We start from the raw sequence: 14,035 nt of genomic DNA on the forward strand, positions 1-14,035 counted from the left end.
TAGGACAACGGTTCCGGTCCTGCCCAGGTGCAGATCTTCCGGTTTGTACTGGCCCCACCTCCCCCAGAACCGGTTCCAATGTCCCAGGAATTTGAATCCCTCCCCCTTGCACCATTCCTCAAGCCATGTGTTCATCTGAACTATCCTGCTACTGAGCCATGCAAATGCTGAAAACCCCCTGGTTTATCTCTGGGTCTGTGCCAGGTTAGGGGCCTGTAACTGGCCTCAGTGTACCCGGGCTAGGGAGGGGGAAATTAGCTGAGGTTCACACTCGATCCTTCTTGCTGAGTGACTTTGGCTGTAGAGTACAGGTGGGAACAGGATCTCGCCTGGCTGTGATGCCCCCTAGTGGTCAAACAGCCCACTGGTGCTCGCATGTGAAGGACAGGTGGCAGTAAGCCCACCCCAGCAATCGTCAATACTCTTCGGTGAGGAGGAGGGGCAATCAGTTGCTGTAAGACTCCACAGATCACAGTTAAGTAGTGACAGCCTAAGTACCAATGAAACGTTGCTGCAGGTTTCACTGAAACCTCAAGGCTGCTCTGTACATCTTTCGTATGAAACGTTAAGACGAGGCCCTATCTACCCTCTCAGGTGGACCTAAAGATCCCATGGCACTATTCAAAGAAGAGCAAGGGGGGTTATACCCAGCGCCATTGCCAATATTTATCCCTCACCAAAGCTCCACTAAAATCAAATGATCTGGTCATTATCTCATTGCTGTTTGTGGGAGCTTGCTGTGCACTAATTGGCTGCCGCGTTTCCCTACATTCTCTGCCCTCTCAGGTGGACGTAAAGGATCCCAGGGCACTCAAATGACATCACTAAAACAGATTAGCGGGTCATTGTTATTTGTGGGAGCCTGCTGTGCACTAATTGGCTGCCACATTTCCCTACATTACAATAGTGGCTACACTTCATAGGTACTTGAGTTAAAAGCAGCATAGTCTTCAGGTGAAGGGAGGTTAAAGGGTGGAAGATTAATGGTTGGGGGGATAATGGGGACATAATAATTCAGTCCTATTTGAAAATCAAATATTCTATCCTTATTCTTCCATTATAAATTCCTTTGGCCACATTCATAATTGACAGCCTGTCACCCTATTACAATCTCCTGCCACTGGTGACACTGCCTTGCCAAGATTACAGAGGCGTTTCCCATTACATAGACATTTAAAATGTAAACAGTTTATAACCGGATAAGCCCCCACCAGGGATTCCAAACCACCTGCTGCTGTGCCATGGAGTGAGCCAGCCAAAACACTGCATTGTCCAAACCCTCCTCATGCACATCCTTCCTCATGCAGTGCATTCTGGGTCATATGAGGTCATTCTGACTGCCAGTTAAACCTTATAAACAGAACCCAAACTACGACCCGAATACTTATTTGTTGGTTTATGAGCTAATGATTGACAGAGAGCTTTACAGGACCAGCGTCCCACAATAATGCCACCCTTCCAGCGGTTCACTACATCAAGGCAAAGCACCACCACCCTGTCGGCCATGTTGTTTTTGAAAAGTTGCAATGGTGTAAGTTGGAATTTTCTCGAATACATTTCAGAATATCTGGCAGTGTATTTTGAGTAACTAAAAATAAAACCCCCTCTTCAACATTTGGTAGTTAGCAGATCCTCGACAAGTGTTTGCCTGATCACATGTGCGTTATTTGATTAGCTCTAAACATCCTTTCACTCCTTGACAAGACTGAACACTATTGGGAGATAAAACCAGAATCATTTTGCAAAGCTTGGTCGGTTCCTTCACCAGCTGAGCCAAGTCCTTTTATCTTCAAGATTTTAAAGGTACATTTGAAGGCTGAATGCGAAGCCTGCAGCATGGAATGAGAGAGTTTAGTTGAGGGAAAGACTCGGGCACCTGCTATGTTTCAGGCATTATCTGCTCAGTTCGAGCGTTAAATCTGTAAACCAAAAAATAAAAAATAAAACTGCTCTGATATTTGACTATTCCAAAGACCAGATCCTAAAATAACACTGCTGGCTTCTGTAACCACCTATTTACTTTAATAATGCTACAATAAATTAATTTAATGCACATTCTTTTTTTAAAAACAAAATATCCAGTTATCACATCATTTTATGAATGTGTAATGTTTATGCAAAAGAAACGACCTGTTTGGGAACAGAGCGACACCAGATTTGTGCTCAATACCAAAACTGAAGCAGTTCACTTTTTTACCCCATTCTTCTCAGATCAAAAACAGGGTAAATGGGGGTGGGGTAAATAGAACATAAGTGTGTGTGACTAAACATCCAGAAGTTTAAAAACATTAAAAGTTCAATATGACAGAACTCAGTTCTGCACAGAACATTAAAGCTCAGACTCGTGACCTCAATTCTTTGAGCGATTACTTCCACGCTCAGCTCCCCTAGTGGACAGATCCAGCTATACCACACACACTGACAGAAAGAGGGGAGCAGGCGCCGGCCAATGGCCGCTCAGCGTCCGGTTCGGATCAGCCCTTCCGTTTTCTACTTTGGTTTGCCGTCAAGGGGCAGGCTCTCCAGCAGACACTTGAGTTGTTCTTCTCCCAGTTTGATCTTGTCCTCCAGCTCCCTTTGCTCGATGATGAGGGCCGACTTCATTTTCACAAAGTGCTCGTAGTCCTGCAGGAGCTCATCCGTCAGGTAGCTGGAGAGAATCTCGAACACCACACGCTCCCTTCGGTCCAGGTTCTCCTTCAGCTCTTTTGCGTCTTCGTGCTGCCTTGTGAGGAGCTTTTGTTTTTGAGTCAGGGTCCTCTGCAAAAAGGAAAAAAAATGCAAAAAAATAAATCTCTGTTTAAATATTTCATACAAATTCATCCCTAGCCACCCTGTTTCCCCTCTGCGCAGAAGCTGAGGGAACTAAGTTGCCTGAAGCTACTGAGAAGAACCTCTCGGGCAAAATGGGTCTCCTCACCCTTGTTCCAAACTGAACCTCCTGTTATGAACTCTAGCCTGTTCATTCTTGCTCCCTACTCTCCAGAAGAAACTGCCTTTTGTGGGGGTGAGGTTTTATGGGTGATCGTTGGCTTATACTACCTCACGTCAGTTAGTGTGTTGGCAGGCTGTTCAACCATAAAAGGCATCACCCATCCCCCGAATCTTCACGTGTGGACTTTCCAGCAGAAATCATTGGCTAACATTCAGGAGATGAATCCCTGGCTGATTTTTCCCCTCGGGCCTGAGATATTCTGAGTCTATGTGGCTCGGCTCTACACTGGGCAATATACTTGGCCGACTCCGAGTTCAGGACAGGCACAAGACCTGTATTTTAGGTACCAGCTTTGCTTCAGTGGGTAGCGCTCTCACCTCTGAGTCAGAGGGTCATGGGTTCAAGCCCCACTCCAGAGACTTGACCACATAATCCAGGCCGACACTCTAGGGCAGTACTGAGAGACTGCTGCATTGTCGGAGATGCCATCCTTTGGATAAGACGTTAAACTGAGGCTCCGTCTCCCCCTCGGGTGGATGTAAAAGATCCCGTCACCATTTTGAAGAAGAGGAGAGGAGTTTTCCCAGTGTCCTGGCCATTATTTATCCCCCCGACCAACAGCGCCAAAAACAGGTTATCTGGTCATTATTGCATTGCTGTTTGTGGAAGCTTGCTGCGTGCAAAAATGCTGCTGCCGTTCCCCACAGTACTTCATTGGTTGTGACATACTTTGGGGTGGCTTGAGGTGGTGAATGATGAAAGGTGACTCATCTCCTTGATTCTGATAGCATGGACTGAGCAGCGAATATACAAAAGTTCCAAGATTAAGAATTTCCGTTCCGCAGATTTTAATCTCCCTGTTATATTTGGTGTTCGCGGTTCTAAAACCATCTTCAGGCTTGTCTCCATAGTACATGACTAAAATAAAATGATAATTTTCAATGTCATGGTTACATCCACTAGGTGGCTGGCTACATCTCTGGAATAACTCCAGAGTCATTATTTGATATTAGTTAATAGTTCTGTGGGCAGTACAAATGATTACATTCAGGAGCTGGAGGTGTTCATCAGATGACCGCACATAGCGAGCACAGATGGTTATGTAAATGATCAGACTTTTTGTGGGCGCGTGGCAAGGCCGGCATTTATTGTCCATCCCTAGTCGCCCTAAGGTGGTGGTGGTGGGCCTTCTTCTGGAATTGGTTTGATATAACTGAGAGGCCATTTCAGAGGGCAGTCAACCACATTGTTGTGGGACTGGAGTCACTCGTAGGCCAGACCGGGTAAGGATAGCAGATTTCCTTCCCTCAGGAGCATTAGTGAACCAGTTGGGTTTTTATGGCAATCCAACTTTTACTGATACCAGCTTTTTATTTCCAGATTTTGTAAACTGAATTCATATTCTCAAACTGGCACGGTCAGATTGGAACTCACTCTGCCTGAATTCTTAGTCCAGGGCCCCTGGATTACTAGTCCAGTATCATAACCACTGTCCCAATTGACACCGTTGCTGTAGTGTGTCCCCTGATGCCTCAAGCGAGGTTGAAAGACACAAAGCCACGTACCCGCTCATCCGCAGAGGCACTCTCCTCCAAGGTGTTGAGGGCGTTCTCCACTCTGGCCAGCCGGCCAGACAGAGACAGCAGCAGGTTGACCACTTTGTCCAGGTCTCCGATGAACATTCGGAACTTGTCGAACTCGTTGGGTTTGCAGACCTCCTTCACAATGGCCTCCACCTCGTCGCCCAGGAGATTGTTGGCCTGGATATCGTCCTGCAGGCTCTCCCGGGCCTCACGCAGCACCTGCAGCTTCTTACTGATACTGTCGATCAGCTCCTGCTGTAGGTCCAAAACAAAACATCGTTTCGCTGGCCAAAACTGAGCAAAGACCCTGGGGCTTTCAGAAACCTCCTGCTACAGGCCAAAACTCCCCACAATCTCAAGCCGTTTATAGTTACAGGTAAAAGGAAACATTCTGAAAACAGTTTGAAGTCTAATATCTTTGCTTCAAATCTATCTTTGCTTCAAGTATAATATCTTCGCTTCAAGTTTAATATCTTCGCTTCAAGTCTAATATCTTTGCTTCAAGTCTAATATCTTCGCTTCAAGTCTATCTTTGCTTCAAGTCTAATATCTTTGCTTTAAGTCTAATATCTTCGCTTCAAGTCTAATATCTTCGCTTTAAGTCTAATATCTTTGCTTCAAGTCTATCTTTGCTTCAAGTCTAATATCTTTGCTTTAAGTCTAATATCTTCGCTTCAAGTCTAATATCTTCGCTTCAAGTCTAATATCTTCGCTTTAAGTCTAATATTTTTGCTTCAAGTCTATCTTTGCTTCAAGTCTATCTTTGCTTCAAGTCTAATATCTTTGCTTCAAGTCTAATATCTTTGCTTCGTCTCATATCTTCGCTTCAAGTCTAATATCTTCACTTCGACTAATATCTTCGCTTCAAGTCTAATATCTTTGCTTCAAGTCTATCTTTGCTTCAAGTCTAATATCTTTGCTTTAAGTCTAATATCTTCGCTTCAAGTCTAATATCTTCGCTTCAAGTCTAATATCTTCGCTTCAAGACTAATATCTTCATTTCAAGTCTAATATCTTCGCTTCAAGTCTAGTTTAATTATGTTGCATTATAAAAAAGTAATCTACTTTTAAGTTTACAAATTTACACATTTCAGGCTTGTGGAGTTACTGACTTGCAGCCTATGCTACACCACTGCATGAGGCTACTTGGGAATCCAGATGTGGCTAATTACGTTTCTAATCAGTAAATAAACAATGAGTTGGACATGTGAACTTTAACCTTTTTGTGTTTGTTGGTAAGATGTAAGACAAGAAGCAGAGTGAGTGTCTTTTGATTATTGTGAGTGCTTTACTTCCTTGGTTACTGAAGTATGGAAGATGTTTAAATAAATACACACATGAAGTACATTTACCTGTACTGTGTGAGTGTGTGCAAGGTGTTTTGTACTAAAATTCGTGAATGTGGCTAAAACAGTGTCACAGTAGCCACACCTGTGGCTCGTCAGTGATTTCTATTGGACATCACTGGGTTACAGAGATTGACTGATAGCATTCAACAGTGTACTGAACCCGTCATCCTGTGGGCTGAGTGGACCCCCACACTGAAGATTCTCCAGTTCCAGCTGTTGTGAAATCTCCAGCACCTTGTGGGTTTTCTACCTCCCCAACATGGAGAGCACACTTTAACTCATAGTGCTGCCCCTGCCCACTTCCTTAGTGCAGGGACAAAGACTTGGGGTCCCTCAAAGCTGTATAGTTACTGCTACAGTTTAACCAGTTAAAATTACACTGTGTACCAAAGCAAGGCACTGGGTAGATGCCCACTGCTTGCCCAGCTAGGACCAATCTGCCCAAAAGGGGCTTTGGCGTGTCGTGTTAGCTGGAGTTGAAGGAAGAATCCTAGTCCACAGTGACAGATCTATCTACACCTCTAGATTCCATGGTTGAGCCATCGGGTCTGGTCAGTCACTACCAATACTGTACACCTGTCGGATCGGCAAGTCTACCACTAAGTGTAGGCTTGGTACAGACTTTCGTCACCGAGCACATTCTCTTGGAGCTGTCTCCAGCCCAAAGAAACTCCAGCCCACTTACTCTTGCCCCACCAAGAGGACTCGTCCACATGTTAAGAAGATTGCATCTCTGATCTTCAAGTTAGACGAGGATTTTGCAGAATGTGGAACTCGCTACCACATGGTGTGGTTGGGGTGAATGACATAAATGCATTAAGGGGAAGCTAGATAAACACATGAGGGAGAAAGGAATAGAAGGATATGCTGATAGCGCGAAGTGGGAGGAGTATAAACATCGGCACACACCGGTTGGGTCGACTGGCCTGTTTCTGTGCTGTAAATTCTGTGTAAATAAGATGATTTGAAAACTATTTGGGATGGATCCTACTTAATCAGTTCTTTAAATCAGAGGCACAGCTTCTGCTCTGAGTAACGACTCCATTCCAGTGTGAATATCACCTCCCATTTTAAACAACTGTTTCTCTACACAATACAAGCCCATGTCATTGCAGGGAGCTCCACAAATGAGCATTACAAATGAACACGAGACTGCATTAATAGCCACAATCATTTCAATAAGTGAGGCAGACATTGCTGATCTGAACCGACTATGTCTAAAGCAGTATAGACGTTGCATTCGATTCTAAGCAGAGGCCAGGTACCACAGTGTGGTGTCCCCTCAGTGCCTCAATTCCTCAGGCTATCAGAAGCCAGCCAGACAAATTACCTTCTTTTCTGTAAGGTCGTGATTCAGTTCATCTTCAGAGTCCTCCTCTTCCTCCATCTGCTGCTGCATATCCTTCATCTTATTCAGCAGCTCGGCCTTGGGTGCAGATGTACTGTAGTACGTTGAGCTTGTGGTCAGAGACACTCCAATGGGCATAGTCTCCTCTTCCCTGGTGAAACACACAGCCCATAATAAGCACTCAAGCACCGCACGATAAGGTAGTCTATCATGTAAAAAGGAAAGCAGCCACCTTTCACGTGCCATCGACAGAGGTGGCATGGTCCAGGGTCGAGGGCTTTACTATCTTATGGTGGGAAACCACTGATTGATTTGCAGGAGACAGGTGGAAATGTGTATGGTTGACCAAGCAACCCTGAGCATTCGTTAGGGAGGAGTTTCACATTGGTCGGGCGCTCAATCCAGGGGCAGAGTTTGCCTTGTGGGAGGCCCCGTGCAAAGGCTGGGTTTTGAGGTCCCCTACATTGTCCCAGACAATGATACCAAATACTGCCTACTCTCCTGGGCTAGCTTTGATCAGAAGGATTTCCCAGATATTTTCCCCCTTAATTGGCCTGGTTTTTCAGCCCTCCCGGGAGATTACCTGGTGGGTTGGGGAGGGTGTGTATCGTGATGCAGGGGACAGCACATCAGTGTGGGTCAGTCTGGATAGACCAGTGGTTATTTTCCTGTCCGTCATTGCTCGATGTGTCCATCATTGCTCAATGTACTTGATCTGCACAGGGACGATTGTGAATAAGGGATATTTGCAATAGGTAATATCAAACCCATTGATTTACTATTTCACTGGATCTGCTCGAGACCTCTGATTGGCTCAGGATCCCGTGGAATGGCTCGGCTTGCACTGTCCTAACACACCCCCCCCCCCCCCCCGATTGAACGAATCCTTGATACCGGGTTTGTGGCGTTGGCCTGTCCCATTACTGAAGACCCTGCTTATAGATGGAAACGTTCCCATATCTTACACAGCAGATTCTCCCACAGATTGCCCTACTGGTCTCTGGTGTAAGACTGAGCAGTCACCCAATCCCGGATGAGGCGGGTTGGCAAATGTCATGAGTTCAGTCTTCCGACTCCCCTAAGACTTAGGAACCTAGGAACAGGAGTAGGCCATTCAGCCCCTCGAGCCTGTTTCACCATTCCACCATACCATAGCTGATCTCCACCTCAACTCCATTTACCTGCCTAGGTTCCATATCCCCTAATCGAAACATAGAAACATAGAAACATAGAAATTTACAGCACGGAAGGAGGCCATTTCGGCCCATCGTGAGCTATCCAGCCTAATCCCACTTTCTAGCTCTTGGTCTGTAGCTCTGTAGGTTACGGCACTTTAAATGCACGTATCCTTACCCAACAAAAATCTTTTGATCTCAATTTTGAAATGTTCAATTGACCCCCAGCCTCAACAGCTTTTTGGGGAGAGTTTCAAATTTGTGTGAAGAAGTGCTCCCTGACATCACCCTTGAACAGCCTAGCCCTAATATTAAGGTTATGCCCCCTTGTTCTGGAGTCCCCGCCAGAGAAAATAGTTTCTCTCTATCTCCCCTATTAATTTCTTTAATCATCTTCAACAGCTCAATTAGATCACCCCTTAATCGTCTATGCTCAAGGCAACAGAAGCCCAGTCTGTGCAACTTTTCCTGCAAATAAACTATTAAACTGAACCCAACTGCTCGTTCTTACAAGGAGAGTAACCATGTATCACTCTCTTGAAAGTAAAAGGAAGAACCTGCATTTCTATAACGCCAGTCACAACCTCAGGACATCTCAAAGCACTTTACAGCCCATGAAGTGTAGTCACTGTTGTAATGTAGGAAATGTGGCAGACAATTTTCACACAACGAGAATGACCAGATAATCGGTTTTAGTGGTGTTGGTTGAGGGATAATTATTGCCCAGGAACAATATTCCCTCTAATTTTTCTCAGCGCCGTGCAGCCCATTCACGATACCGTGCACGGGCGGTTGTTAAATTGAGAAGCCGACTATGGGATACCAGGAGCACTGCGCAACCGTGCGGCTGAATGGGAACGTTGGCCAGGACAGTGGGGTGAACGCCCCTGCACTGCTTCAAATAGTGCCATGGGATCTTTTACATCCACCTGAGAGGCCAGACAGGACCTCAGTTTAATGTCGCAGCCGAAAGATGGCACCTCAGACAGTGCAGTGCTACCTCAGCACTGCACTGGAGTGGAATATGTCCTCAAATCTCTGGAGTTGGGCTAGAACCCACTAACTTTAAGCTGACCTTATGGTTATAGGGTTTAAGCTGACCTTATGGTTATTTCACACCAATGGGCACAGCCTCACTTTTCCTGGTGAAACACACAGCCCATTGATAAGCATCACATGCACCTCTATTTTATTATGTTAATTTTTTTTTAACCTCTTTTCATGTGATATAGTCAGGGATTAAAACAGTGGCCGAGAAGGCATGACGTTAAAGGGCGGTGAAACAACGGGCCTCAATCCTAACTTAGACCGGTGGGCAGTTAAAATGGAGCTGGGAGACTTAGCCACTCCTTTACTGCCCATCTGACCAACTGCAATGTTAAATAACAGGCGTTAAGGACGCCCCTTCCAAGCCGGCAGGGTCCTCTTCAGATATGCAGATCAGACTCTGATGATGTAATCGCCGCCCCCGATCTGCCATTTTGACCCGAGGCCTGAGCCGGGGGAGCAGTGGTGACTTCCCCACTCGGCCAGATCTGCCGGGAGCCGGATCGCGGGCCAGAGGAGGCCCAGAGAAGTGTAAATGTTGCACCTTATTTCTCTTTTGTGGACCAGGAGGAGCGTGAGTTCTTCTCTGAGCCCCATAATGAAACATTGGGCCTTCCCCTATTCCGCTTCCCCGTTTTCCTGCTGAACCGCTCTGATCCGCCGATCTTGTGCCGGAGCCCGTTCTCTCCCCCAGCCCCCGCTTCCCCGACACCAGCCCCTGAGCTGCACCATTTTAGCGACGGCCCGGCTGGTTTTGGTCAGTGAGTCAGCAAGCCACATGCTAATGAGGCCTGGACTGGACGTTACAATCCCCCCGAGCCTAATGCTACCACTCCTAGCTGGCTCCTCGCCAGGCCGAGCTCCTGTCCGGGAGTGACAGTCAAACCCTCGGCCTCACAGCCTTCAGTCTGGGATCTCAAACTGTGCAACACCAAGCTCAACGTGCCGACCTTCCCCTCGATTCCCTCCCCTCCCCATGGCTTTGGATCCCAGTGTAGCCAGGAAGCCGAGCTCGGAGAGAGCAAGGGACAGATGTGGGAGATTAACAGGGAGGTACCTGGATTGCAGGCGACAATTAAACCTGCGAGGGGGAATGAAAAACAAATATTGTCGGAGAATTAAAGAGAAAATTTACTGAGGAAAGGAGGGGGCGGGGCAGGAAAGATAGTAGAGAGAGTGAACAAGACCCGCAGAGGTGGCCGGTGCGAATGCCTGGCTAATGCAGCTCGATGGGGGAGGGGATCGGAAGCCACAGATTTAAAGATATTTTTACAAACGGTGAAAAGTGAAAATTAAAGTTCGAGTAACCTGGGCCATGAAGTAATAAACCATTCCGAGGTTCATATCTCTGCTGTTTGAAGTACATAGAGGGCAGGGTAAACACAACGGTATTACTTTGTACTCTTGTGTGTGGTGAATAAAAAGATTAGCGCATTAGTAGAGTTTGCAATTCGTATTAAAACACGTATCAACACCAACGACAACTTGCACTTACACAGCTCCTCTAACGTAGTAAGATGCCCCAAGGCTCTGCCCAGAGATGTTATCAAACAAAATCTGACACCGAGCTACTTAGAGACATTTGGAAGGTGACCACCGGGTGCAGGATCGAGGGTACAGGACCGAGGGTGCTGGACCTCGGGTGCAGGATCGAGGGTGCAGGATCGAGGGTGCAGGATCGAGGGTGCAGGACCGCGGGTGCAGGATCGAGGGTGCAGGATCGAGGGTGCAGGACCGCGGGTGCAGGATCGAGGGTGCAGGATCGAGGGTGCAGGATCGAGGGTGCAGGACCGAGGGTGCAGGATCGAGGGTGCAGGATCGAGGGTGCAGGATCGAGGGTGCAGGATCGAGGGTGCAGGATCGAGGGTGCAGGACCGCGGGTGCAGGGTCGAGGGTGCAGGATCGAGGGTGCAGGACCGCGGGTGCAGGATCGAGGGTGCAGGATCGAGGGTGCAGGACCGCGGGTGCAGGACCGAGCGTGCAGGATCGAGGGTGCAGGATCGAGGGTGCAGGATCGAGGGTGCAGTACCGCGGCCCGGCAATGACCCCGATGAGCAGCTGAACCCGGAGAATTGACAAGGGGAAGTCGGATGCTTGTTGGTGTCAATGGAAATGTATGGAGAACATGACTGACTCATCATCCTCTGAAGTGGCTGTTCAGATGTATCAAACCTTGTACAACAACTTCTATTTATATAGCACCTTTAACGCAGTAAAACATCCCAAGGTGCTACCAAATGGTTGAAGACGGCGGCTCACCACCACCTTCTCGGGGCAATAAATGCTGGCCTGGTCAGCGATGCCCATATCCCGAGAATGCAGAAAAGGAAAGAACTGCAAATGCTCAATCAATAAACTCCAGTGAGTTGAGAAACCTCTACAGTCACCTCAATCTGAATTTTCCTAGTTGCTTAAATCTTAATGGACGAGCTTACCTTTCCTCCGCAGCCTTGGGCGAGTGTGACCTGGGAAGAAGCTTCCTGCGTTGCTGTGCCTCCTCCAGGAAAGTCTCATCTTTGGGGAATATCCCTTCCATGAGATCCATGGTGGTTTTCATTTTAGAATTCGGATACAAAATATCAGCCAGGGATCGATCTTTGTCAACGATCTCCCTCGCCAATTCTTCCGACTTGATGTCTTCGACGCTCTTCTCCCTGGTCTTCACATAGCCGGGTGCAGGAGAGTATTCCTCGCTTCCCCTCGAGTCGCTCGCTGCCACTTCAGCCTGGGCGAGGCTGGGACTAGCCTCCGAGACCTGCTCCCGCTCCTGCCTGGAATACGCGGCGAAGAGCGAGTAAGGGTGCTCGCAGGTCCCGATAGTTTGCGGCTGCTCCTTGTTGGGGAAGCCGATGAGGTCCACGTTGTTCAGGAGGTTGTGTCGGCTTTCCCTCTCAGTCTGGCTTTCCGAGCGCACAATTTTAATCGGCACCTTCTTGACCGTCGTGTTGTTCTCCGTCACTTTCTCGATCCTGTCGAGGAGAAGAAAAAAAAATCTCATCAGAAAGGAAGCAGGAAGAGGCAGTACTGCAGAGAACGACAGCGCAAAGGGACCATCGGCGAGGAGGGAACGGACGATTAATGCTCTGTCGGTGACAGCTGTCCAGCTTGTTTCTACACCAGTCTCCAGCAATTCACACAAACCCTTCTCAATGTGCAGATCCCCACACGAGCTGACTGGCTACTCAAAGATCGCCACAAACATTAGTTCCCCGCCGTGATTAGCCACTAAGTCTTTACACTGAATGTTACGAATAATCATTACTGGCAGAACGACTGATAAGATTCTTATCCGAAGGTGAGCAAATATACTGTGCTGAATGGCCATTTGCAAGAATGCACGAATAATAAAAGGCAGTTCAGCACAGCTCTCTCAGTCCATCTTCAGGTGCATTTACAGAAAAGATGTTGAATAAAAGGAAGCCAGTTACTAGGAGAAAGAACTAAAGACACAAATGACTCATTTATTTGCCTTGCATTCCTGCTGTGGGGGCCTCACACACCGAGAGCACACAATAGGCATTCCAACATGATGCGGCCACATTTAAATACCGCAACATCAGAGAGGCGGCCTTGGCAAGTCAGGCTCCTGCGGAATTGTGAAATAATCCCTACTATCGTGATACCAGTGTCCATCGACTGATAGTGCACATTTCTCTCTCTTCATACATTATTTATGGGGAGCGGGCAGAGAAGTGGAGCTGAGGCCAGGATCAGATCAGCCATGATCTTATTGAATGGCAGAGCAAGATCGAGGAGCCAAAAGGCCTCTTGCTCCTATTTCTTATGTTCTTATGTTAAGTCAGCCGTGGCTCAGTGATAGCACTCTTGCCTCAGAGTCCACTCCAGTGACAAAATCAAGGCTCACATTTCAGTGCTGTACTGAGGGAGTGCTGCATTGTTGGAGTTGCCATCTCAGGTGGACATAAAAAACATCCCACAACACTATTTGAAGAAGATCAGCAGAGTTCTCCTTGGTGTCCTGGCCAATATTTATCCCTCAAGCCACATCACTAAAATAGATGATTCGGTCTTTCGTCTTATTTCTGTTTGTGGGAGCTTGCTGTGCGCAAACTTGGTGCCACGTTTCCTACATTATAACAGTGACTATATTTCAAAACTACTTCACTGGCAGTGCTTTGGATTGTCCTGAGGTCAGGAACGACGAACAAAGAGATCAACCTTGGCTCAGTGAGGGACCTGCTCTGGTGGTCTGTGTTCTGGCTTTAAGACCCTCCTTAAACCTACCTCTTTGACAAAGCTTTTGGTCGTCTGTCCTAATCTCTCGTTACTTGACTTGGTGTCAAATTTTGTTTGATAACGCTCCTGTGAAGCCCCTTGGACCAATTTACAACATTAAAGGCGCTATATAAATGCAAGCTGCTCTTGTGAGTTACAAGCGCCTCTTCCTATTGCAGTGTCACTTCACAGCTCTGTAAAGGAAGCACACACACTGGGAAACACAGGTGTTTAAAACACAAGCTAAAATTTGAAAGGAGCAATTGACTCCGCTGGACATTTGGAAAAATCTAAGACACCTGCTTTGTGTCACCGGAAACACCATCTGAATTTGGTGTCTAGCGCGAGCCTGGAGCCTAAAA

At 47.2% G+C, this 14,035-nt stretch overlaps 1 protein-coding gene across 3 annotated transcripts in view; it reads right to left on the reverse strand.

The window, feature by feature from the left end:
• Positions 1 to 2,013: 2,013 nt before the first annotated feature.
• Positions 2,014 to 14,035, reverse strand: part of shroom2a (shroom family member 2a) — a 234,219-nt gene continuing 222,197 nt past the window's right edge. For 2 of the 3 annotated variants that reach the window (XM_070893999.1, XM_070893997.1), the window contains exons 7-10: positions 11,873 to 12,406; positions 7,198 to 7,366; positions 4,501 to 4,773; positions 2,014 to 2,760 (exon numbers count right to left, since the gene is read on the reverse strand). In XM_070893999.1, coding sequence (XP_070750100.1) covers positions 2,491 to 2,760; positions 4,501 to 4,773; positions 7,198 to 7,366; positions 11,873 to 12,406 — 1,246 coding nt within the window. In that variant the 3' untranslated portion in view covers positions 2,014 to 2,490. The remainder of the gene's footprint in view (positions 2,761 to 4,500; positions 4,774 to 7,197; positions 7,367 to 11,872; positions 12,407 to 14,035) is intronic. The other variant, XM_070893998.1, reaches the window with a different exon arrangement.

The sequence above is a fragment of the Pristiophorus japonicus genome, chromosome 11, assembly GCF_044704955.1.
Source record: "Pristiophorus japonicus isolate sPriJap1 chromosome 11, sPriJap1.hap1, whole genome shotgun sequence".
NCBI classification, from domain to species: domain Eukaryota; kingdom Metazoa; phylum Chordata; class Chondrichthyes; family Pristiophoridae; genus Pristiophorus; species Pristiophorus japonicus.